At 44.7% G+C, this 25864-nt stretch overlaps 1 protein-coding gene across 1 annotated transcript in view; it reads right to left on the bottom strand.

Moving 5' to 3' along the window:
* The window catches only part of LOC116519310 (ammonium transporter Rh type C-like), a 28417-nt gene extending 3067 nt beyond the window's left edge, over window positions 1-25350 (bottom strand). Inside the window, exons 1-8 of the mRNA XM_032233147.1 lie at window positions 25146-25350; window positions 16832-17018; window positions 14265-14415; window positions 8099-8246; window positions 5414-5580; window positions 4284-4421; window positions 3594-3730; window positions 2630-2754 (exon numbers count right to left, since the gene is read on the bottom strand). Coding sequence (XP_032089038.1) covers window positions 2630-2754; window positions 3594-3730; window positions 4284-4421; window positions 5414-5580; window positions 8099-8246; window positions 14265-14415; window positions 16832-17018; window positions 25146-25350 — 1258 coding nt within the window. The remainder of the gene's footprint in view (window positions 1-2629; window positions 2755-3593; window positions 3731-4283; window positions 4422-5413; window positions 5581-8098; window positions 8247-14264; window positions 14416-16831; window positions 17019-25145) is intronic.
* Window positions 25351-25864: the final 514 nt, after the last annotated feature.

The raw sequence follows: 25864 nt of genomic DNA, 5'->3' as shown, positions 1-25864 counted from the left end.
CAAAAAGGGGAAAAAAATATGTTGGGGAAAACATCCACCAAGATACACACAACAATTCACGAGAAGTGGGGGGGGGGGAATTACTCTTAAGTTTGATGATTGAAATTTGAAAGAGCTGCCCAATGGGGAACATGAAAGAAATACTTCCTATCATCCCAAGAAAACTGCAGGAATTTCCCATGTCAGTCTACAATAATTGAGCTCAGAGGGAAGATGATTTTACTTTTCTATTTTATTTTTTTAACTGAGGCTTAACAAGCCAGAAGATGGCAGCAGGGAGACCTAGACACTGGGTTGAGTCATAGAAAATTAGAGGTTCATGAATAGGCAGAGATTTCACCTCTTGCTGGCATAAGAAAAACAGCTGTTCTGCATGAGGATTTTTCACTTAGAACATAGAATAATAGGGTTGGGAGGGCCCTTGGAGGTCTTCTAGTCCAACCCCTGCTCAAGCAGGAGACTCTACACCAGGAGTCGGCAATCTTAAACACTCAAAGAGCCACAAAGGTTCTAACTGGAAGCCCACCCCCACCCCCGCACGTTTAATTCTGGAGGCAACCGGAACTCCAGTTCCCACACCATAGAGTCTCCTCCTAGCACAGTGTCCTTTTTCTTCTGCCGACTGGAACTCCAGTTCCCACACCATTGAGTCTCCTCCTAGCACAGCGTCCTTTTTCTTCTGCCGACTGGAACTCCAGTTCCCCCACCATAGAGTCTCCTCCTAGCACAGCATCCTTTTTCTTCTGCCGACTGGAACTCCAGTTTCCCCACCATAGAGTCTCCTCCAGGCACGGTGTCCTTTTTCCTCTACCTGTCCTAACCGAAAGCCCTATCAATTGTGGAGCCAACCGGCAACAGGGAGCCGCAGCAGAGGGATGAAAGAGCCACATGCGGCTCCAGACCCGCGGGTTGATGACTCCTGTCCTACACCATTCTGGATAAATGACTATCCAATCTTTTCTTGAAGACCTCCAGGGATTGAATATCCACAACTTCTGGAGGCTAGCCGTTCCACTGATAAATTGTTCTCATGGCCAGGAAAATCCTCCTTAGTTCTAGGTTGGATCTCTCCTTGCTTAGTTTTCCTCTCATTTAAATCTTGGCTTTGCCTCAATAACAAATAATATGTTCTCAAATTACATAACCCAGAGAAAGACTCTCATCCATTTTTACCTTCAAGCAGGAGAGAAAATACAAAAAGGCTGGCATTGGAATACAGAATATGATTCAGAAGGGACCCTGGAGATCTTTTTGTCCAACCCCTGCTTGAACAGGAGATCCTAGACCATTCCAAACAAATGGTGGTCCAATCTCTTCTTGAAAACCTCCAGTGTGAGAACATCGCAAGCCGTTCCTTTATCTAATTGTTCTCACTGTACAGGAAATTCCTCCTTAGTTTTATGTTAGATCTCTCTTTAATAATTAGAATAGAATAAGAATAGAACTGGAAGGGACCACCGAGGTCTTCTAGTCCATTCCCCTGCTCAGGCAGGAGAACCTATACCATCTCAGATAAGTGACTGTCCAGTCTCTTCTTAAAAACCTCCATGAAGAAGGACTCACAATTTCTGAAGGCAAGCTGTTCCATTGGTTAACCATCCTCACTGTTAGGAATTTCCCATGACCCGACAAAAGGGCGAACGTCAAAACCGCACCCAACTAAACCGCATCGCTGACATCATCAACGCGGCGACAACAGCCAGTGCGGAGAAAGAAGGGCGCTTTACAATAGCGCATCGAAAGAAAGCCAATTTAACTTAAGGTAAGGGTTAGGTTTAGGGTTAGCTTTAGGGTTAGGTTTAGGTTTAGGTTAAGGGTTAGGTTTAGGGTTAGGTTAAGGGTTAGGTTTAGGGTTAGGTTAAGGGTTAGGTTTAGGGTTAGGTTTAGGGTTAGGTTAAGGGTTAAGTTTAGGATTAGGTTTAGGGTTAGGTTTAGGGTTAGGGGTTAAGTTTAGGTTTAGGGTTACTTTTACAGCGCGCTTCTGTCTCCGCACTATTGTCGCCCTGTTGATGATGTCAGCGACACGGTTTAGTCGGGCACGGTTTTGTCGTTTGCCCTTTTGTCGGTGAACCGAATTTCCCCCTTAATTCCAGGTTGCTTCTCTCTTTAATTAGTTTCCAACCATTATTTCTAGAACTGGGTATGTCTAGTCATATGAAAAAAAGGACTAGGAGTGACATGATAGCAGTGTTCCGATATCTCAGTTGTTGCCACAAAGAAGACAGAGTTAAGCTATTCTCCAAAGCACCTGAGGGTAGAACAAGAAGCAATGGGTAGAAACTAATCAAGGAGAGAAGCAACTTAGAATTAAGGAGAAATTTCCTGACAGTGAGAACAATTAACCAGTGGAACAACTTGCCTCCAGAAGTTGTGAATTCTCCACCACTGGAAGTTTTTAAGAAGAGGTTGGATACCCATTTGTCTGAAGTGGTGTAGGGTTTCCTGACTAAGCAGTGGGTTGGACTAGAAGACCTCCAAGCCCCTTTCAACTCTGTTAATCTATATAAAGTACAATGCCAGATGTTTTGATTCTTGCCCTGCTTTGGGAAACAAGCTGACCCCCTCTTCTTTGGGAGCAGCCCCTCCAATACTGAGATACTGCTGTCATGTCCCCATTCCTTCTACTTACCTACAATAGCTCCTCCTACCAAAGCCATAGCTAGTGATACTGCAATGCCAGCTGCTTGGAACCCCCCTTGGATGCTGGGAGTTCGATCCTGGTATTCTCCGGTGAAGCCAAACATGTTGATGAGACTGTGAGATGGAAGTGAAGTGGAAAAGAGAGGAAGGTGAGGATTTCCCTCAATATCAAGGACAATTTTTATTCCCAAGTTCTTTTCGGTGGACCAGGGGGCATGGCCAGCTTGATGTCTCTCGTCAAGGCTCCATTTTCAGCCACAACGGCCTCCTGCAGCCCTCTGCCAGTCTCCCTGAACTCCATTTTCACTGCAGGAGGCCGTCATGGCTGTAAACGGAGCTCGGGAGGGCTGCACATGGCCCTCCCAAGCTCCATTTTCACCCAGCAGAGGCACCACAGGCTGATCCTTTGTTGTTTCCAGGGCAGCCCCACAGGTCAGATCTAAGCACCCTGCAGGCCAGATCCCACCCCAGCCCCTGAGCCTGGAGTTTGACACCCCTGCCCTACATAGGCGGCCCAAAGCCATGGCACGACATAACCGCGAACGTCAAAAGCGCGCCGACAACACCGCGGCGCTAAAACCGCGACGTCAAAAGCGCGCCGACAACAGCGCGCCGACAACAGCGCGCCAACAGAAGCACGATTTAACTTAAGGTAAGGTTTAGGGTTAGGTTTAGGGTTAGGTTTAGGGTTAGGTTTAGGGTTAGGTTTAGGGTTAGGTTTAGGGTTAGGTTTAGGGTAGGTTTAGGGTAGGTTTAGCGTTAGGTTTAGCGTTAGGTTTAGCGTTAGGTTTAGCGTTATTTTTAGGGTTATGTTACAGCGCGCTTCTGTCGGCGCGCTGTTGTCGGCGCGCTGTTGTCGCGCGGTTTTGACGGTGCGGTTTTGTCACCGCGCTTTAGTCACACGCGCTTTAGTCTACCGCGGTTTTGTGGTGGAACCGCCCAAAGCACCTCACCCTTTCTTTCCGTAGACTCCTTCTGTAGCAGCGGCAGCAGTGACAGCTCCCACGATGCCTCCAATTAAACCTGGCATTCCGTGAAGGTTGTGGATGCCACAAGTGTCCTGGATATGTAGCTTAGCATCTAGGAAAGGCTAGAAGAAAAGGAAGGGAGGACAAAACATGAGCACTGCACAGAGGAAACTGCCACAAGGATGTGATGTAATGCATTCCAGTTAGCCTATGCTTAAGATCAGAAATGATTTAAATTGTTTAAAGTTAGCTCAGCAAGAAGAAGCTAAGATCAATGTAGAGATGTCATTAATTTCTTTATTTCTTTTTTCTCAATAGATTTTAGACTGTGTTTGTTAAAAATCCAGACCATGTACGGGTTCTGGGAAGTCGGGGGGGGGGGGGAGAGGAGGGTGGTTGGGGGGGAGGGGGGAGGGAGGGAGGGGTACACATTAGGCTAGACAAGAATTTTGTGGTAAACTAGAACTATTTTGACACCAAAAAAAATTGTACTCCGATGTCTTACTGATTGAGGAATGATGAAATGTTTGTTTTAAAAGAAAATAAAACTTTTGAACCAACAAGGATGTGATGTAATGTAATGTAATGTAAAGAAGTAACATTTCCACTTTTTCTGCTTCTTGGTCCTGCTATCAAGGCTCGGGAAAGCTTTGGTGCATTCAGAAATGTTCTTACTGTGAAGTAGAAGTATCCAATGGTTGTCACAATGCCACAGATGAAGCCCACAATGAGGGCACCATATGGGGTCAGCATCATTTCAGCAGAGGTTCCTACGGCCACACCGCCCGCCAGGGTGGCATTTTGAATATGGACCTGTGAAGACACAGCGATTTTAAGTCCTGATTTCCTACTTTGATTATATTCCTTTTTTGCTCAAGGGTCATTTTCACCTCCTCCTTTGACACAATGCAATAGTCTTTTAAAGTGCAGTCCTACTAATGATTAGCACAATGGCTTTTCTGACCTACTGTGGAGGAGGAAGGAGGAAGGAGAAGGAAGGAGGGAGAAAGAAAGAAATAAAGAAATAAAGGGTGGGAGGGAGGGAAAGAAAGAGAAAGAATGAAAGAGAGAGAGAATGGAAGGAAGGAGAAAAAGACAAGAAAGAAAGAAAGAAAGAAAGAAAGAAAGAAAGAAAGAAAGAAAGAGAAAGAAAGAAAGAAAGAAAGAAAGAAAGAAAGAGGGACAGGAAAGGAGGGAGGGAGGGATGAAGGAAAAGAAAGAGATATAGAGAGAAAGAAAGAAAGAAAGAGGGAAGAAGGGACAGGAAGGAAGGGAGGGAGAAAGGAAGGGAGGGAGGGATGAAGGAAAAGAAAGAGAGAGAGAAAAAGAAGGGAAGGAAGGAAGAAAAAGAAAGAAAGAGGGAAGAAGGGACAGGAAGGGAGGGAGAGAGAAAGGAAGGAAGGGAGGGATGAAGGAAAAGAAAGAAAAAGAGAGAGAGAGAGAGAGAAAGAAAGAAAGAAAGAAAGAAAGAAAGAGGGAAGAAGGGACAGGAAGGAAGGGAGGGAGAAAGGAAGGGAGGGAGGGAGGGATGAAGGAAAAGAAAGAGAAAGAGAGAGAAAGAAAGAAAGAAAGAAAGAAAGAAAGAAAGGTTATACACACACCTGTGGTGGGGGTTCCATGAAACTTTGTACAAGATAACAGAAAGCACATACACCATTTTTAATGATTGATTGATTGGCAGGCAAGCAGGTAGGCAAGTAGACACACAAGCATTCCCTCCCCCCCAACACCCCTGTAGTAAGAAATGCCATGAAACCTTGTGAACGAGAAGAGAAAGGTGTGGCATCTTGCCTCACTTTACTCACCATGCTCAACCTTCCCTTCTTTTGCAAGAGGCTAGAGAAGGCCACAGAAGTGAGGACACAAGCAGCAAGTGAACAGTAGGTGTTGATGGCCGCTCGATGCTGGGCATCCCCATGGTTGGAAATAGCTGAGTTAAAACTAGGCCAATACATCCACAGAAACAAGGTTCCTGCAATGATAGTGAAGAAGTAGCTGTCAGGCCTACAGCGGTTCCTTTAAGAATCTTTGGTCTGCCACACTCTCATTAAGGGAGGTGGGAAATAGCAAGGGGTAGAATGTGTTGTTTTCAAAATAAAAAAATCCTTTCTAGAAGCTCACGGTTGTTCTTTGTCTCCGCACCTTTGCACCTGACCGGAAGAAGCTGGGTGGAGATGCCAGTGAGGAAGAAGAGGATTGGACCATGTGATGGATTTGTGGGTGTGGGGACAAGATCATGAACTTTAAACTGAGTGGAATCCCAGGAAGTTTTAAAATTGGAATTCCATAGCATGATGCCAACATGTTTGTTTTATTAAATTGGAACTTTAAGGATAACTCTGCCTTGGACTCTGATTTAATTCCTCGTGATATTTGGAACGCTGACAGTAGCTATTTATAAGGGCAGAGCAGGAATTGCAGGCAGCTGACTCTCCTGGATAAAGCATGAGCGATGAACATAAACCCTTGAGAAGCTCTCTAGCCCAGGGGTCACCAACCTTTTGGACTTCAGGGACCACTAAATTCACAATTTTAAATCCTGCAGACCACTAATATGACCTGCCTAATGACTGGCTGGGTGGGCGTGGCTAGGTGGTCATGTGATTGGGTGGGCGTGGCCAATTCAATGTCATTCACATTGAGGGGTGCCTTGCAAGCCTCTACTTGCCCCTCCCCTCCCAGATATTCCTTGCCTGCCAGGAAGCTGTTGTTGGAGCTAAGCAGCCACCAAGAGAAAGAGTTGGCAAAACACTTCAGTTCAAATTGAATCTGACCAAGAAGGAGGCTCAGCAGAAGCACCTGACTGAGGACTACGAGCATAGGCTTTCCAAGCAGAGGGAAGACCTGCGGGAGTGCAAGGCCAGGTACAGGCAACTGGAGGCTCAGTGGGCTGAGATGGTTAGCCAGTTCCAGGCCACGATGCAGTCCCACTGGAAAGAGGCCCTCCAGCTCTGTGCCACCAGTGGTGCTTCCCTCCAGCCTTCGCCCAAAGCCCCACACCAGGAGGCTGAAGCAGACCCCAAGTCGGAATTTCTGCCCCCCTCCGACCCACACAAAAAGACCCCAAAGGAGGAGACTCTCTGCAGCAACACAAGCGTTCATTGCATGTATCCAGCCCAGGGGGTGTAGTTTGAGGACCCCTGATTTAGTGCAATATAAAAAAATGCAAATAATTTTTCTGTGGACCACCAAAATTTTCTCACCAGTTGGTCACCGCTGCTTAGCCCAACTGGGCAGGAAAAATAACTTACTAATCAATTAGTAATATTGATCTGTATAACAGCATGTTTACTGGTTTCTTGTACAGAAATACTTCTGGGTCTATCAGTATGCATTAAAAAAAAGAACATCCAAATTAGGACCTGGAAGTTAAAATAGCCAAACCAGAAAACTAAGCTCCCTAATTGAATGAGATGTTTGCAGATCTGTAAACGGGTAGTTTAGAAAGAGCTCATCAAGAAACTTCTACATTCCAGTCCGTGTGATCATAAGGATCAAAAGAGGTTTCAAGATTTCCAAAACAATGACATGCCAAGCGTATCTTTTCCTGCTTTCCGAGATGTGATGGACACGCAGCTGTGTGCATGACGGATTAAAGGCTCAAAGTCCACAGTACCATCACAATATTTTCCACTTTAAGTACCTTCACTTAGGCTACCTTAAACAGAAATAAAGATAGAGAAAAGGCCAGGGGATGGGCTTCAAAAATTTCAGCAATGGGTTCTCTGCCCAGTTGCTGGGTGGGCGTAGCCATGATGGGCGTGGCCTAGTTGGCCTTTTGCACCACGGTGGGAGGGGGGCATTTTCGCCTTCCCCAAGCAGCTCCAGAGGCTTTCCTTGAGTCTCCGGAAAGGCAAAAACTGCCTCCCCCAGGCTCCAGAGGCCCTCCGGAGACCAGAAACGGGTCCATTTCTGGCGTTCAGGAACTTCGAGGAGGCCTATTTTCCCCTCTCCGTGAGCCTGAGGGGAAGGGAGGAGTGAGGTGGGCAGGGCCAGCCGAGGATGGGATTTGGAGGTTCTCGGAACTGACCATAACATTAGCTACAGGTTCTCCTGAACCTGGGCAAACCCATAGCAGCCCACCTCTGGAAAAGGCCTCTTCATCAGTAGCCTGAGCTCCTTTTTCACTATTTCTATTTGTCTCAGAAAGCGAAGGATCTCCTGTCTAACAGGGAGATGAACTCAGGGGTGGGTTGTGCCGGTTTTACTATTGGTTTGTAACCCACACGCAACTTGTGCACTGTGCACGCATGAGCTGTTCAATGTAAATTGTTCTTAGTGCATGTGCAGAACAATTTACAGTGAATTGCACATGCGCAGTCACTAGAAAACAAAATGGCGGCAGCCCAGCAGCAGCAATGGAACCAATTCAGGGGCATGGCAGGACTGGGTCGCTGCCGGTTCTGCAAAGCAGGCCTGAATTCCACTACCAGTTCAGCCAAACCGGGCCGAACTGGAAGCAACCCACCTCTGGAGGAACCACAACTCACCAATCATGGCAAAAAGATCTGAATGGTAAACAGATTCCTGCTTGTCTTTGGTCTGCTCGAGGTTGGGCCGGTACAAAATGGCAGTCACGGTTAGGCCAAAGTAAGCACCGAACGTATGAATGGTCATGGATCCTCCAGCATCTTTCACCTGCAGTAGCCGATATAAAAGAGATTGAAGCCTACCCAGAAGTAATTGGTTTATTCTACAGAGAATCAGTATATATCAGTATATAGATTCTGATAAGGAGTCGAGCTCTGTAGCTCAATGGTTAACACATCTGCCTAAGAGGCAATAGAGCACAGGTTTGATTCCCAGCAAGGGTATGGCTAGCTGATGAGAGCTAAATAGCTTGAAATAGATCTATACTAGTCTCCCTTTATTTATTTATCAGCACAAATATAACATACATACATACATACATACATGCATACATACATACATACATACATACATACATACATACATACATACATATATATTCTCGTATTTGCGAGACTGCCTACTGCCACATACCTCCCAACGGCCGACAAGATCCCACAGGGTGGGCCTTCAGCCGGACAGTGTCGGCTGGCGGGGCCTCGGAGGAGAGTCTTCTCTGTGGCTGCTCTGACCCTGTGGAATCAGCTACCCCCAGAGGTCCGGACCTCACCCACCCTCATGGCCTTCAGGAAAGCTGTTAAAACCTGGCTGTTCCGGCAGGCCTGGGGCTGTTGACCTTATTATGTAGGGTCCAGCCCCGATCAGAATGTATGCGTGTTGGGAAATTTTTAATTTTTAATTTATTTTTTATTTTTATTTTGTTTTTCTTTTCTTGTTCTTTGTAAGCTTCCCGGAGTCCTCCGGGATTGGGCGGCCTATAAATCTAATAAATTGAATTGAATTGAATATCACAAATGAAACTCGAGCCCAGTTGCTTCACAAGCTAAATAGAACACGTGTACCTTTGGGCATCCGAAAGTTCTATTTCTGGATGTCCCAAAAGGTTTTTTCCAAAGGGCAACTGGACTTTCTTGGGGGTTTTGCATCTCATTCAAGAATCTCCTTCAGTGAAATTCAGAACTGAAGCAGCTTCTTGGATTTGAGACATTTGAGACATTTTATTAAGACTTATAGGCCGCCCTTCTCCCTGAGGGGACTCAGGGCGGCTTACAATCACAAGGGAAGGGTGTGCAGTAACAAGAGACAAACAATAAGTGACCAAAATAAAATGGTAAACCACAACATGCATTCAACAGTCAACACTCGGGCGGGTAAGTTGGAAACCTATCCCCAGGCCTGCTGGGAGAGCCAGGTCTTGAGGGCTGTGTGGAAGGTCTGGATGGTGGTGAGGGTACGAATCTCAACGGGGAGATCGTTCCACAGGGTCGGAGCTGCAACAGAAAAGGCTCTCCTCCGTGTAGTCGCCAGTCGACATTGACTGGCGGATGGAATCCGGAGGAGGCCCAGCCTGTGCGATCTAATCGGTCGGAGGGAGGTAATCGGCAGAAGGCGGTCTCTCAAGTATCCAGATCCACTACCATGGAGTGCTTTAAAGGTGGTCATCAGTACCCTGAAGCGCACCCGGAGACCGACAGGTAGCCAGTGCAGCTCGCGGAGGATAGGTGTAATGTGGGCGAACCGCGGTGCGCCCACTATCACTCGTGCGGCTGCATTCTGGACTAACTGCAGTCGCCGGATGCTCTTCAAGGGCAACCCCATGTAGAGCCCATTGCAGTATTCCAGCCTAGAGATCACAAGGCCTCGAGTGACTGTTGCGAGAGCCTCCCGGTTCAGGTAGGGCCGTAACTGACGGACCAGGCGAACCTGGGCAAATGCCCCCCTGGTCACAGCCGACAGCTGATGGTCGAGAGTCAGCTGTGAATCCAGGAGGACTCCTAAGTTACGGACCCTGTCTGAGGGGTATAAAATTTGACCCCCCAGCCTGAGTGTTGGAATGTCGGCCAAATTATTGGGAGGGAAGCACAACAGCCACTTGGTCTTGTCCGGGTTGAGTACCAGTTTGTTAGCGCTCATCCAGCTCTTAACGGCCTCAAGGCCCTGGTTCATCACGTCCACCGCTTCATTGAGTTGGCACGGGGCGGACAGATACAATTGTGTATCGTCCGCATATTGGTGGTATTTTATCCCGTGCCTCCGAATGATCTCGCCCAGCGGTTTCATGTATATGTTAAATAGTAGGGGGGATAAGACCGAACCCTGCGGCACCCCATATGTTAGGGGCCTCAGAGACGATCTCTGCCCCCCGACCAACACCGACTGCGACCTGTCCGAGAGGTAAGAGGAGAACCACTGCAAAACAGTGCCTCCCACCCCCACCTCCCGCAGTCGTCGCAGAAGGATACCATGGTCGATGGTATCGAAAGCCGCTGAGAGGTCAAGGAGGCAAATTGCTGGGACATTTTGAGACAGCAAAATGAGAAGCAAAATGTTTTCAAGGGGGGAAAAAAAACTAAGAAAGCCCAGTTATCTTTTGACAAGCACCTGTGGGGCAACCATGACTCAGATGATTGAGACATGGCCTTCTGGATCTTCATCCAGACAATATCTCTATAGTATAGTCTTCATTGTCATTGTACAAAATAAATACAATGAAATGGGTTATATTATATAAATATCTTTAATTTAACTTTCCTCTATCTGTACTCAGGAAATATTGCTTTCATTGCTACTCCTACGCAAGAAACTGGAGCCTTGACAAAGAACAAGCTGCAGACTTTTCATTTTGCTTAGTTACACAACCCACAGCACGGACTATGCTAGTATCATAGCTTCTGTTGGCCTTCCTCCCTTCTCCCTCCCTTTACTTTGCTAAGAGAGCTTTTAAGTTGTAAACCAGCAGACCAGGACTATCTTATCTGAAAGATGCCCTGGGAGTCTTTCTGGCTGAACAATGAGATTTTTTTAAAATATATATATATATTGCAAGCAGAAACAAAAATGAAACATTGGAAAAAAAAATATGCATGCAATTGCAACTCCCAAGAATGGAGTTGTAACTACTTTGCCCTTCAGAGGATACAACTCTTATCTCTGGTTTTACAATGGATGGAAGAATAATTCTGGATGTCGTATTTATTCACTCTTCTTGTCCCTTCAGCCTGAAGGAGAATAGAAGATGAACTGTATAAATTTAGCAAACGAGATGCTCCTTTGCTTGCAAAAATAGCAGGTTGAGCTGAAGTCATGGAGATCTCCCTGCATTCCACAAGGCTGGTAATATATTATTTTAAGTCTGCTTTTCCATTCAGACCCTCAAGCTACAATCTCATTCAATCCCCCTTATCTGATTGTTAATCTGTTCTTCTCAGGGGCTTTTATGTACATTCAATCAAAGTGTGCACTACTTGTGCAACCACATTCCAAAGCCACAAGAGTTGTCTCCTGCATCTTGTGGATAAGAAGCCAACGATGGGCTTTGCTCCCTCCCTAATTTGACTCTCATCTCACTTACCTAGTGGGTACGAGCGGGGACTGTAATATAATAGTCTCCCATAAAGTGCTACTTTGACCAGGAACGTGTTATTACCTCTGGGCCAGAGGTGGGTTCCTACCAGTTTGCACCTATTCGGTAGAACCGGTTCATCAAATCTACCGAACCGGTTAGAAGAAGTTCCACCAGTAGACCCGGAAAGCAGGCCACACCTACAGAAGAGGTTCCAAAATTTTTTGAAACCCACCACTGCTAAAGGGTTAGGGGTGCAAGGATCTTGTAACTTGGCAGCTTTAAGACTTGCATGCTTCTATGCCAGAGTTCCTGAGCCAACGTTACTGGAGGAGGAACTCTGGGAGCTGAAGTCCACAAGTCTTAAAGTTGTCAGGTTTGAAGACCCCTAGTTTTTTTTTTCCTAAAGGGTTAGGATCTTGTAACTTGACAGCTTTAAGACTTGCATGCTTTAATGCCAGAGTTTCTGAATAAGCTACTTGGACCGACCTAAGTACTAATTCATAATTTCATATCCGGTCACATGGGAGGCAGGTCACTCCCATCCGGTCACATGGGTGGCAAGCCACTCCCACAAAGGAGGTCACACCCACAGAGTAGGTTCGAACAATTTTTGAAACTCACCACTGCTCTGGGCATTAAGCAAGATACCGTAACTTATTATCTGGTGATAATAAAATATAAGAATAATACAGTCATAACAAATCCAAGTGAAAGAACACAACAGCTCCATCTGTTCCCTCAAAAATAGAATGTACGCAACATCAAAAAGAACTGGCAGAATGAAATGGGAAGTGTAGCAAATAAAACAACAGCTTTTGATCAGTGGTGGGATTCAAAAATGTTTACTTCCAATTCTGTGGGTGTGGCTTGGTGGGGGTTGTTTGGTGGGCACAGCAGGGGAAGGATACTGCAAAATCTCTATTCCCTCTCCACTCCAGAGGAAAGTTACTGCAAAATCCACATTCCCTCCAGATCAGCTGGGACTCGGCAGGCAGAAAATAGATAGGGGTGGGGCCAGTCACTGGTGGTATTTACCGGTTCTCCGAGCTACTCAAAATTTCTGTTACCGGTTCTCCAGAACTGGCCAGAACCTGCTAAATACAACCTCTGTTCTCAATGTTTTAGAAGCCTTAAAGAGCGGTCTTCATCCAAGGTAATTGATAAAGTAACATGGTGGGAACCAAGCAAGCTTCTCTTAGTAGAGGAGCCATTACCAAGAAAGTCCTGTCTCTTTTTGTCACCCTTCTTAAAGCTGAAGAAAATCTTAGCAAATACTTTTCTGGTGCATGTCTAGTTGTGAGTTTTTCATTCGACACCTAGGAGGTTTAGCAGAGGGGGGGGGGGTTGAGCAAATGTTCCTAAATTAATCTCCCCAATCTGGAGACCTCTGCAGGCATTTGGACTGCAAAATTCCACCCTGCTTTCTAAATTATGCTGGTGGGAAATTCTGGGAATTGTTAAGCAATGAATTCTAGAGAGCACTTACTTGGGGAAAGATGTGTTACAGCAAGGGTATAAAAATGTAACTACCAGTAGTAAGTCACATTGACACTTAGGTTCCATTTTTGCAGTCACTGGGGACCATGAGCAGACAGGCTAATATTTAAATTGGGGTTGGAGGTTATTTAGAAAACAGGGAGCAGTCCTGCAGGAATTGAAGGCACCTATTTTGCCCCTTAAATATTATTAATTTCTTTTTCCCTTTAGACCATGGTGTCATCTACTTTTGGAACATATTTCATGGGTGGTGTTAGGATTTTCTTTCTCAATTGTAAGACTATACCTCGAAGGGCACAAAACCTCTGTCAAAGTTTTATCCCTTAGAAAAACTATGTCACGAATCCATTCCAAAAGATTGTCAAGTGACTGCGTGCATCAAATGCAAAGCATGCCAAAATTCGAATTTCTGAGCCTCTTCCTCCTGTCAGTGTGTTATGATGAGCTAGAAGATGATCTCTATGGGGCGGGAGGATTGGCTCCACCCATGTCTTGTTCCAAGAATAGTCTGGTATCAGGATATTTTCTTAAAGAAATGTCTCTTACACCCAGCCCTGCAAAGCTTAGAGCTGAAGGGAGTTTCTGTCAAGTCCCAAGAACCAAGAACAATAGCTGGAGTTACTTCCAAGTAGTTTCCTTTATTGTTCTTCATTGTTCCACTAGACCTATAAGTGAGAATCACTAGGGAGGAGCTGTTTTAAGCCTCTTCCTTCTGACCAAACTGTCCAAGCTTCATTACCTCTTTGCTCTCTGGAATGTTGCCCCTTCCTCCTAGGAATCCAGATTACATTCACCCCAGTAAGACATACCCTTAAGCTTAAACCAGGGGTTAGCAACCCACAGCTCTGGAGCTGCATGTGGCTCTTTCATCCCTCTGCTGCAGCTCCCTGTCTCCAGTCACCTCCACAATTGATAGGGCTTTCAGTTAGGACAGATAGAGAAAAAGGATGCTGTGCTAGGAGGAAGCGCTATGGTGGAGGAACCGGACTTCCGTTCCAGAATTGAATGGGGAGCTTCCAGTTAGGACCTTTGTGGCTCTTTGAGTGTTTAAAGTTGCCAACCCTTGGCTTAAACCACTGTCTTGTGTCTGCACAGAGTTATTCAGGAATGGCAAGCAATGACCAAATACACAAGGCAACTTTGTCACACACACACACACACAAAACAGAAATTAAGACAGGGAAGCATCTCTGAATGTTTGAAACCAAGGTGAAGAGCCTTACATGGAGCAGGTCAAGCAGGATATATTCATTGACGGAGAAGAGGGTCACTTGAAACAGTGTCATAATGAGCAGCTGGACGGGGCTGACTTTGCCCAAAATGGCACCAAAGGCGATACAAACAGAACCCACGCAGAAATCTGCATTAATCAGGCTGAGAGGAGAAGGAAGAGACGGGGAAGTCAGAGAGAAGGCTACTGAGGCAACACAACAACGAGCATCTTGGAATTGCAGTTGATCACATGAGCCAGCAGTGAGACATGGCTACAAAAATGACACCTGGAGTTTCATGATGCGCCCTTGAAGTCGTGGTTGACCCTTGGGGATGATATAGAGGATGACATTAAGAGCCGTGGTTGCACAGTGGTTAGAGTGCAGCACTGCAGGCTACTTCTGCTGCCTGCCGGCTGCCTGCAATTTGGCAGTTCAAATCTCACCAGGCTCAAGGTTGACTCAGCTTTCCATCCTTCCAAGGTAGGTAAAATGAGGACCCAGATTGTTGGGGGCAATAGGCTAACCCCATAAAACTGCTTAGAGAGGGCTGTATAGCACTGTAAAGCAATATATAAGTCTTAAGTGCTATTGCTATTGCTATGTAAAGCACTATGAAGCAGTATACAAATGTAAGCTCTATTATTATGTAAAGCACTATGAAGTGGTAAAGGCTAAGTGCTATTGCTATTGCAAGCTAACTCTGCCCAGCACACGCAGTTCAATCTTGACTGGCTCACGGTTGACTCAGCCTTCCATCCTTCCAAGGTGGGTAAAATGAGGACCCAGATTGTTGGGGGCAAGAGGCTGACTTTGTAAACCACTTAGAGAGAGCTGTAAAGCACCATAAAGAGGGATATAAGTACCATTGCCATAGGTAGATTTTATCCATGATGATCTGTCCCTAACCTAGGCTTTTAGGTCATCCAATGAGGCCTCATCAAGAGAAGGTGGATTTCTAAATCTTAGAAGCTCACAATTCTTTTCTTTTTTCCCCCCTTTTTTGCCAGAAAGTATTCAGGCAAATTGGGAAAGGGTCAGATCAGAGCAATGAGGATTGAAGAACTTGATTTGTGTAGCTTTGAGATGATTGACAAGGAATCTAACAGCACTCTTCCAATTTGTCAAAGAGGGCCACCCAGAAGCTTTGACCTGATAGACTTTTTCCATCATCCAATCTGCAAAATTTACAATAATGGTCTTAGCTTGGTCTAGGGCAGCATGAGCTTTCAGGCCCCAACATCCCTTCAGGTACCATCCCTTAGTGCCCATCACTTTTTTCGTCCCATTGACCATCTTCTATTTTTAAAAAAACTGCAAACAGCAATTTTGCATGCTGTAAAGTAGAACATCAGCCTCCAGTATCTTATCCGTTGGCAGGAGACATCTCTGGATTCACAAGATCTTCTAGGATGTCCTCTGGAGCAGGGGCCTCCAACCTTGGTGCATTCTGGCTGAGGAATTCTGGGAGTTGAAGTCCACAAGTTGTAAAGTTGCCAATGGAGACCCTTGCTCTAGAGAACATCCTGAAAGTCTAGCTCATTATTAATAAGGTAAGAGCCTTGGTGGCGCAGTGGTTAGAGTGCAGTACTGCGGGCTACTTTTGCTGACTGCCGGCTGCCTGCAATTTGGCAGTTCAAATTTCAGCAGGCTCAAGTTTGATTCAGCCTTTCGTCCTTCCAAGGTGGGAAAAGTGAGGACCCAGATTGGTGGGGCCACGAGGCTGACTGCGTAAACTGCTTAGAGAAAAGCAGTATATAAGTCCGTGGCACGACAAAACCGCGCTCCATTAAAGCGCGCCCGATTAAACCGCGTCGCTGACATCATCAGCAGCGCGACAACAGCGACCGCGGAGAAAAAAGGGCCCTTTAAAAAGCGCTTTGAAAGCCAGCCGATTCAAGTTAAGGTAAGGGTTAGGGTTAGGGTTAGGGTTAGGGTTAGGGTTAGGGTTAGGGTTAGGGTTAGGGTTAGGGTTAGGGTTAGGGTTAGGTTAAGGGTTAGGGTTAGGGTTAGCGTTAGGTTAAGGGTTAGGTTTAGGGTTAGCGTTAGGTTAAGCGTTAGGTTTAGGGTTAGGTTTAGGGTTAGGTTAAGGGTTAGGTTTAGGGTTAGGTTTAGGGTTAGGTTTAGCGGGGTTAGGTTTAGGTTTAGGGTTTAATTTTAGCTTTAACGTTCACAGCGTGCTTTTTTCGTCGCGCTGTGATGACGTCAGCTACGCGGTTTCGTCGAGCGCGCTTTAGTCGAACGCGGTTTTGTGGTGGAACCTATAAGTCTAAGTGGTACCATAGCAGCCATTTTGTCAATGCACTCAGAATATTCACTGCAAATTCCACCTGTGCCTTTGGTCCAAATTCCAAGTGTGCCTCAAAACAAATGGAGTGTTTCAGATGCTGTTTTTGGATGTCGTGGATATTTATTTTGGGCTCCATAAATGATAAGAGATTCCATCTTATCTCTCTCCCAGTGCACATCTTTGCATTCCTCAGCCACAAATGTAATCTATCTTCGTTATCGTTTCATGCCCGTCTTGTGTTCTGCTACCCAGAAATTCTTTCTTTCCCTGTCCATGCAGGCCAACTTACCTTTCTACTCCAATGAGTATCTTTCCATGCTCAAAGGTGTGGAGCCAGCCCTGCATCAGAAGAGCCCACTGGATCCCAAAGGCAGCGAGGAGAAAATTGAAGCCAACAGCTCCAAAGCCGTAGCGTTGAAGAAAAGTCATGAGGAAGCCAAAGCCCACAAAAATCATCACATGGACATCTTGGAAAGCTGCAATAAAGAAAGAGGCTTCGTTACGTGGACTTTCGCTCTCATTCCACACTTACCTGCATGCTTACCAAGCACCTCGCTCAATGCTGGCTACCAGTTTACCCATGAATGTTCCTTACTTATGCTCTACAACAGTGTTTCTCCACCTTGGCAATTTGAAGATGTCTGGACTTCAACTCCCAGAATTCTCCAGCCAACTGGAGAACTGTGGGAGTTGAAATCCACACATCTTAAAGAGGTTGAGAAACTCTGGTCTACAATCAGCAGCTTGTGCCAGAACATTACATACAATAAGCATCTTCCTTAGGATCCATCACAGTGCTGCCTACAATGCAGATGTTCTATAAAGAAGACTTCAAGCATACTGTAGGAGATAAAGTAGTATGGACAAAGTTCCTTAAAACCTGAAAAACACTACTTGAGTGCAAAGTGAATTCTTTTCTCTTATTCCCGAAAACCACAATTTATTCTGAATTAATAGGCAATGCTGGTAGACATGATGACTAGAATAAGTTGCAGAGTCAACTTTTGACAGGTGAGGATTCCAGTCAAAGGGTAACACTAGTTGCACGTAGGAGATCTGAGTCCAGTTAATGTCCATTTATTGGTTGATCTTCAAACATCTTTCATTTTTCTTTCTTTCATTCAATACACCACACAGGAGTGCTGTGAAGAACATCTATTATCAGTGGCCCTTCACTTAATAACCAAGAAAGAAGCCACTCAACTCCATGTTTCAGAATTAAGTGTACTTTTACTGATTATAACCGATGAGAAGCGAAGCAAAGCTGGATCTGAGTAAAAGAGTGCAAAAGCAATAGATATCAATACATGATTCATACCCCACCCCTTGGTACCCCAGTCCATAGTCCAATCATATATCACCACAACTGTCAGGTGGGAAACATCTTCAAACATCATCAAGTTGGAATGCTGGACAGTTGGCCTTGGCGGGAAACTCCCCTCCTTCCACATGCGCAAACGAACGTTGAGAACAACTCCCAATTAACAGTCCTCCTGCACAGATCATTTCCCCCACCCAAATACCATGCCCTCCCTCCCCGTTTCAATGGCAGCCAAAAAGCAAGCAGCAAAACAGAGGCTGACATCAAATAAGTTGCCTTGAATTTAGGAAGATTTATTTATTTAGCATATGGCAAATACATGGACTTACAGTGGTTCACATGTTAATGTCCATTCCACCCAGCCATTCAAGGAGAGGGTGGTCTATGTTGAAAAAAAATCTGACATTAGGTCAGTGTAAGTTATTGATGGACATTCGAACACAATGTAGTGGGTATTTTATCAGGGAGCATCACAGTCACAATGAAGTGTAGAGACAAGACCCCACTTAAATAATGAGACCTGGCAGACACCATGTTGGGTACGGATCCTGTTCAGAGTTGACCAATGCTGGCAAGGAAGATCGAAACCTGGCACCTTTTGTGTAGGGTCATCTCTGAAACTGCCTGTATCTGGGCATTCAGCAGCCCATTTGGCTTTCCACTGTGTGTTGACGTCAACGTTGTTGGACAGCTGTTGAGTAAGTGCCAGAGAGGGCTTCCTGGATTTAAGCCTGCCAATTGATAGATGAGGAAGATCAACGTGCACAGGAAGAAGTGGGTTTCTCATAATTTTGTGGTACTCCTTCACTAAGGACCTAGGAGGACTCATCTCAAAGGATCTAAGCCCCAGAGCCCACTGTAACAGCATTGCAAAAAAGGCATTAAGAGTTGTCAACCTACTCTTGCGAAGCTTCTTCTCTGGTAATATTGTACTACGGTTTACAAAACCTTTACCAGACCAATTCTCAAATACAGCTCATCTGCCTGGAATCCACATTGTATATCAGACATTAACACAATTGAGCGGGTTCAGAGGTACTTCGCAAGAAGAGTCCTCCACTCCTCTGCTCACAATAGAATTCCCTATGCCACCAGACTTGAAATTTTGGGCTTGGTCAATCTGGAACTGTGCCGCCTGTGGTATGATCTAAGAAAAGTGCACAAAATTGTCTGCTACAATGTCTTATCTGTCAACGACTTCTTCAGCTTCAACCTCAATAATACGCGGGCAAACAATCGATACAAACTCAAGGTAAACCACTCCAAACTCAATTGCAGAAAATACAACTTCAGCAGCAGAGTGGTCAATGCCTGGAATGGTCTACCTGACTCTGTTGTCACATCCTCTAACACTCACAGCTTCAACTTTAAACTGTCTACTGTGGACCTCACCACATTCCTAAGAGGTCCATAAAGGGCGTGTGCATAAGTGCACCAGCGTGCCTACCATCCCTGTTCTACTGTCCCCATCTATTTGTATTCATTTCTTTTGTTCATGTCCATGTTTATATTTATACCTGCTATCTTGTACATGTTTGACAAACTAATAAATACAAATACTAAGGTTTCCTGTCTTCGTAGGGCTGTTGGTGCAATGTGGCTCAAGACGGGGAGCCAGCAAGTAGGAGTAGATTTTATGCAACCCCTTAAGATCCTCATTGTATCATTTAGTCTAGTCTGTCATTGAGGAAGAAGGTAGGCGTTCTGTTCTCACAATAGGTTTGACCAGGCCAAGTATAGTTCTCTAGCAGAATCATTCACACAAAATAATAAAACCAAGTTAATGTCAAACTTACTTATTACTTTTGCGGCTTAGCAGGTTGTGTGAATTCAGCCCCTTTGATTAGTTTATGGTTTAATGCATTGTGGCATCCCACAAAAAGTGTGATTTTGGTAACCGGGAGTACATTTATTGTGTGAACCCAATCAATATTGGCCTAATTTCTAATGAGAAAAAAATGCTATTGCCAACATTTTTTTTGGTCAAGATCTTCAGCATCTAATAGTGAACTACTGGAATTTTCTCTATCTGTATGATAAATAGCAACATTCATCCTATACCCCAGGCAGTGGGGTAGAGAGATATTTTGTCTCCAGAACAAACAACTTCGTAGATCTTTCACCAACTTTGCTGCTCATCATATCCTCAAGATAGGAATCTGCTCTGATGCTGTAAAATGAAAATTGGCAATTATTGGTGGTCCAGGAGATGCCGAAGGCAAGGCAGTAAATTGAAGGTGGGTGTTGTGTTTCTTCCCTCACTGGCTTAGGAATCTACCTTTTCCCCCACCTATTCATGAAACCAGAAAACTACATGCATTGCCCCATTCCCCACTAGTAGTTTTGAGAAGTATTTTCACTGCAGGAGGTTAAAAAAACCCACCATTTGCAACAGATTTCACAAAAATAACAGGATAGATTTAGTTCTGTGTCCTCAGTTTGTTCTGTTCTGGCTTTATTTATTTTTTTAACTGTTCACAGATATATATATATATATACATATATTCATAGAAGAGCAATGCATTTCTGCAGCTTACTATACCTTAGTTATGAAATGGCCAAAGAATGAGTGCGAACATTTATTTAAAATTTCATTGTACGATCATCCCTCCAGCACTCTGCAACTTTCCTGGCTCCACTTCCTTCCTTTCGATGTTATCAGGAAGGACATTTTTCATTCCTCCCGTTGTATTTCTTCAGATTGCGAAGCGTGGACACCAGGAAGGTTGCAGAATGAAGAAATGTCCCCCCAAAATTAGAGGAGCAGCTGTAGCATGTTTCACCAAGTCAGGAAGTTTGTATTAGCAAGGGAAATTTGAACGAATTTTTCAAGCTTCCTTAGATTCACATAGAAAAATAGAGGAAACATCCCATAGGCGGATGGGAGGCAATAGAATGGAATGGAATAGAATAGAATAACAGAGTTGGAAGGGATCTTGGAGGTCTTCTAGTCGAACCCCTTGCCTAGGCATGTAACCTTACACCACTTCAGACAAATGGTTATCCAACGTCTTAAAATCTTGCTTTCTTTTTCTCATTTGGGTGTATCAGAGACATTTGTTTGGATTAAGGATACAGCAAATTTGAGTGAATCATTGGGTATTTAACCTTCCTTCCTTTTTCCTTCCTTCCTTCCTTCCTTCCTTCCTACCTACCTACCTACCTACCTACCTACTTACCTACCAACCATCTTACCTTTCTACTTACCACCTACCTACCATAGGTAGAAGAGGAAGAATGATTTATTTGGATAAGTAGTCCTGCCTTCCTACCTACCTATCTTACCTTCCTACCTACCTATCTTACCTTCCTACCTACCAGTTACCTATCTACCATAGGTAGAAAAAGAAGATTGACCTATTTGGGTAGACAGTCCTCCCTCCCTCCCTTCCTTCCTGACAGAGCATCCTACTGAACTCCAAAGCTTGCACAGCATTCTGTGTCCTCTGATTTGTCACAGTAAATACATCTTCTTAATTCATTTATTCATTTCAGTTGGTTTTTATATGTAGATTCATGAAAAAAGAAAAAGATTCAGACTGAAGCCCCATTGCTGCTCTCTGAAAGAAGAGAGATTGGATAACCATTTGTCTGAAGTGGTGTAGGGTTTCCTGCCTAAGCATGGGGTTGGACTAGAAGACCTCCAAGGTCCCTTCCAGCTCTGTTATTCTATTCTATTCTATTCTACTCTATTCTATTCTATTCCTCCAGATTCAGGGCCTTTTCCCACATGCACAAAAGCCTAGCATAAGCATGACTTGGGAATCTGATTCCCCGCCTCCTGCCCTGTCCCCATGATGTTATCTTTCATCTTATCCACAGTCCATGAATGTGACACAGCGTAGGCCACGCTTAGCTGAATCGGGAGAATTTTAAGCTTTTTTTCTGATACTATCAAGGACATTCTTAAGGTGTTTAAAATTGTTTAAACTTCGTCACCCATTCTTTGGAGGGAAGTCGAAGGTGTGGCACTGGCTCAAAAGAGAGGTCATAGAAGCAAAATAGTGCTTCTCCAAAAGGAAACTGGACTTCCTTGGGGTTTTCCCCCCTGGAAAACATTTTGCTTCTCATCCAAGAAGGTTCTTCAGTTCTCAGAACTGAGAATCTCAGAAGAGAGCTGGAAGGGACCTTGGAGGTCTTCTAGTCCAGCCCGCTGCTCAAGCAGGAGAACCTATACCATTTCACACAGGTGACTGTCCAGTCTCTTCTTAAAAATCTCCAGTGATGGAGCAACCACGATTTCTGGTGGCAAGCTGTTCCACTGGCTAACTGTCCTCACTGTTAGGAAGTTTCTCCTCAATTCCAGGCTGCTTCTCTCTTTGATTAGTTCCCATCCATTTCCTTGTCCTGCCTTCTGGTGCTTGGGAGAATAATTTCCCCCCTCTTCTTTGTGTGAATAATTTCCCCCCTCAAATACTGGACCACCGCTATCATGTCACACCTAATTCTTCTTTTTTCTAGACTAGCCAAACTGAAATCCTGCAGCCGTTCTTCATATGGTTTGGTCTTGTGACTGATTTTCACACTTATGACCATTGCGGCATCCCCCCCGCGCGGTCATGTGAACAAAATTTGGGCACTTGGGATGCACTTATGATTGTCGCATTGTCCCGGGGTTATGGGATCTCCTTTTGCGACCTTCTGATAAGGATATCAATGGGGGAGCCAGATTCGCTTAATGACTGCAGTGTTTAACAACTGTGGCAAAGAAAAGGTCGCAAAATGGGGCAAAACTCAACTGAGAGGCTAGAGTCTCAGTCTCCCAGTTTCCAGATTGGTGCCTTGACCATTACAGAATACTGGCTCCCTCTACCTATTTTGAGACCTCAGAACTTCAGTAGAAGCTTCTTGGGTGAGAAGTGAAATGTTTTCAAGGGGAGGAAACCCCCCCCCCAAGGAATTCCAGTTGCGATTTGAAAAAGCACTTTTGGGACAATCATGACCTGGATGATGGAGAATCTCCATTGATATGATAGGGAGCAGAGGTGGGTTCCTACCAGTTCGCACCTATTTGGTAGAACCGGTTCGTCAAATCTACCGAACCGGTTAGAAGAGGTTCCACCAGTGGACCCGGAAAGCAGGCCACACCTACAGAAGAGGTTCCAAATTTTTTTGAAACCCACCACTGGGTCCTTGGATATGATTATTCTACACTATCATGCTCATATTTATAAACTCAGGGCCTCTGTTGAAAGGTAAGGATGACTACTGCGTTTGCGGTGCAATCAGAACATTGCATGTGTTGAAGTTGTTTAACGCAAACCAAAGGATGCCTTTTAAAAAAACAAGCATACATCATATTCTTATGCATGCCAGTGCTGTGTGTGAGGTAATTTAAGGTGGTTCTGACAAGTGTCGTCAGCATCTTCATATCCGGTCACATGGGTGGGCAAGCCATTCCCACAAAGGAGGCCACACCCCAGAGTAGGTTCGAACAATTTTTGAAACCCACCACTGATAGGGAGGGACAGTGGGGATAACCTATATAGCTTGTGTTGGAAATAGAAAAGCAAAGAGCATTCCAGCTTCGCAGCAGGAAAAGGGCCAAGGACCAACTTAAATTTAAAAAAAATCAATTGTAATGCTAGAACATTGAGACACCTGGACAAGGTTCATACAAGGATTGCCTGGAATCTTAATAAAGGCATGTAATTTTCATGTAGTTTTGAAGAGTACAGAGAGATCAAAAGATTCTCTCTTTAAAAAAGAGGCTTTTTGTTAAGCCTTCCTTTCCCCATTTCAGCGTTTCTCAACCTCAGCAACTTTAACATATGTGGACTTCATCCCAGAAACAGACAAATACAGAGATATAAGAGAGGAATTTGGGAGGCAAGTAAAAAAAAAGAAAAGCATAGCAATTAAAGTATTAAGTGAGCAAAAGACAATGGGTAGATGATTTATTGTTTATTGTTGTTTTGATGCTCCTTTCCTTTTTCCTCTCTTTCTTTTAAAACACAGCAATTAGGTACAAAGTGGGCAAGCGATGGTGTGGATGATTCCTTTTCTTTCGGTTGTTGTTTTGAGTTGCTTTTCCCTCTCTATCTCCCTCTATTCTCCCCCCTCCCCATTTTTTATTTGAGGCAGATGACATGATTAGAAGTTAGACAGGAAAGAAAGAAAAAGTTTCTTAATAAAGAGTGACATAATTAAAAGCTAGAATAAGTGATAGAAATAAGGGGAATATTAATGTATACATTTTTATTTCCTACAATGAAAGCAGTAATGGGGAAAATGGGGAATAAATTGAATAATGATAAACTGCAACCTAATATAAATGTGTTTTGTTATTGGAAATGCATCAGTTGATTGAATGTCATAGTTATATTTCATTTGAGCAGTTTCATTTGTATTTGAATGTATGGTGCCCAGGTGCCACACTATTCACGCATTGATTTTACATTTTTATTAATAACCACCCCCAAAATTAAAAAAAAACTTAAATCATCATTAAGAGTCCCGTGTGGAATTCCTTGAGAAAAGCTGATTTCAGTTGTATATGAATATCTTGATTCACTTTTCTATTATTCTCTCCAGACTAACCCTACCTAAGCACCGAAGGGATTTTTCAGATCAGGACTTTAAGGGCTGGCAACCAGAACTTCACTCAGTAAACGAGGGAGAAACTCAAAGCAAAGGCTTATCTTGTACAGATCGTGAAGAAATACATATTGCATGCATACATAAAACAGGAGGAAGTGGCATTAGATATTTGAAGGAGATGAAACAATCCAAACTGTAAGTGAAACGATCCACATTTTCATTTCCACATGGAAATGTAGTACTTCTAAGGGTGATAGATTTCTTCTCCCAAACTCTTGGAGGCATCCCCCAAACCTTCAAAACTGCCACTTTTTAACAGGGCAGGAAAGAGAAAAAGGATTCATTTTAAAGATGAATGGAAATACATGTTATTCGTTATATCTGATCTGGCTTCAGTGCACAGGCGAGCAAAGTGAAATCAGATTAAAGCCTTTCTTGTGGTTTGCAGCCACTCTGTTTTGGGTCGTGATCCAGGATGCCATCCAAGGCAGCGCAGGGGAAGTTGTGCAGCCCAAATCAAACAAAGAAACTCCCTGCAAAAAGTCATGAAGTCCACGGCTGATTATATAAAGCCAGTAAGCCTAGACTCAGGCGGACTAGGCTACTGTATATTACGGCATTAAATCAGGAGCTCTGAGCAGCCTTGTGGCTTTTCTGCCATTCAGAACTCTGCAAAGTGCAACAGAAAAAGTGTGGCAAAGAAACCCAAGGCTGGCTTGTTGCCTGGTATAATTATACTCACAGGGGTACCTGAAGTAGAATTCATTCTGAATATCAGAGATGTTCTTCTGCTGTTTTTCCTCCTCCCAGCCAGCCACGTTCGCCTCCGGGTTGAAGCGCACGAAAATCCCAAAAAGGACGATCATGGCCACCTCCCAGAGGAGGCAAACCAAGGGTAAGCGCCAGCGCATGTCGGTGTTCCTCGCCATCGCGCTCAGGCACACCATGAGATTGACTCCCTCGCTCCTGTGTTCAGGGAAGACGGCAGGAAAGAGAAGTTTGCAAAGTAACTCCACCATCCAACCTGTTCATTCATTTTATGTAATCTGGAGAGAAGTGGGTGTGGCTCTGAGGCTGCCGGTCATCACAGCCACCCGGGAAGGGCATCTGCCTCTTCACTCTCTCTCCTTCTAGTTCAAAGAGAATAAGTCCAGCGAGCATCCTGGCTTTTCTTAAGAATGGATTCCACACATCAGTTCGACATCACAGATGAATGGATTCTGTGTCCAGCATGACAAGCCTTCCCTGCCTTGTCACATTCCAAGTGGAGGTGGAGGGAGATAAGCCAAGGAAGTATCTAAGAAAGACAAGGCCAAGCCATTTGGGGATGATCCTGGGGAGGCAGATGTACATGAATCTATGGGGCTGACTCAGGGGTGGGTTTCTGCCTGTCTAACCTCTTCTATGGAAGAGGTTCCACAAATCTACAGTGCTGTTTAGAACCGGTTCCAGCTCCCACCC

This window comes from Thamnophis elegans, chromosome 16 (genome assembly GCF_009769535.1).
Source record: "Thamnophis elegans isolate rThaEle1 chromosome 16, rThaEle1.pri, whole genome shotgun sequence".
Classification (NCBI taxonomy): Eukaryota; Metazoa; Chordata; class Lepidosauria; order Squamata; family Colubridae; genus Thamnophis; species Thamnophis elegans.
Note: the sequence above shows the minus strand (reverse complement) of the source record. Positions and strands in the feature narration are given on the sequence as shown.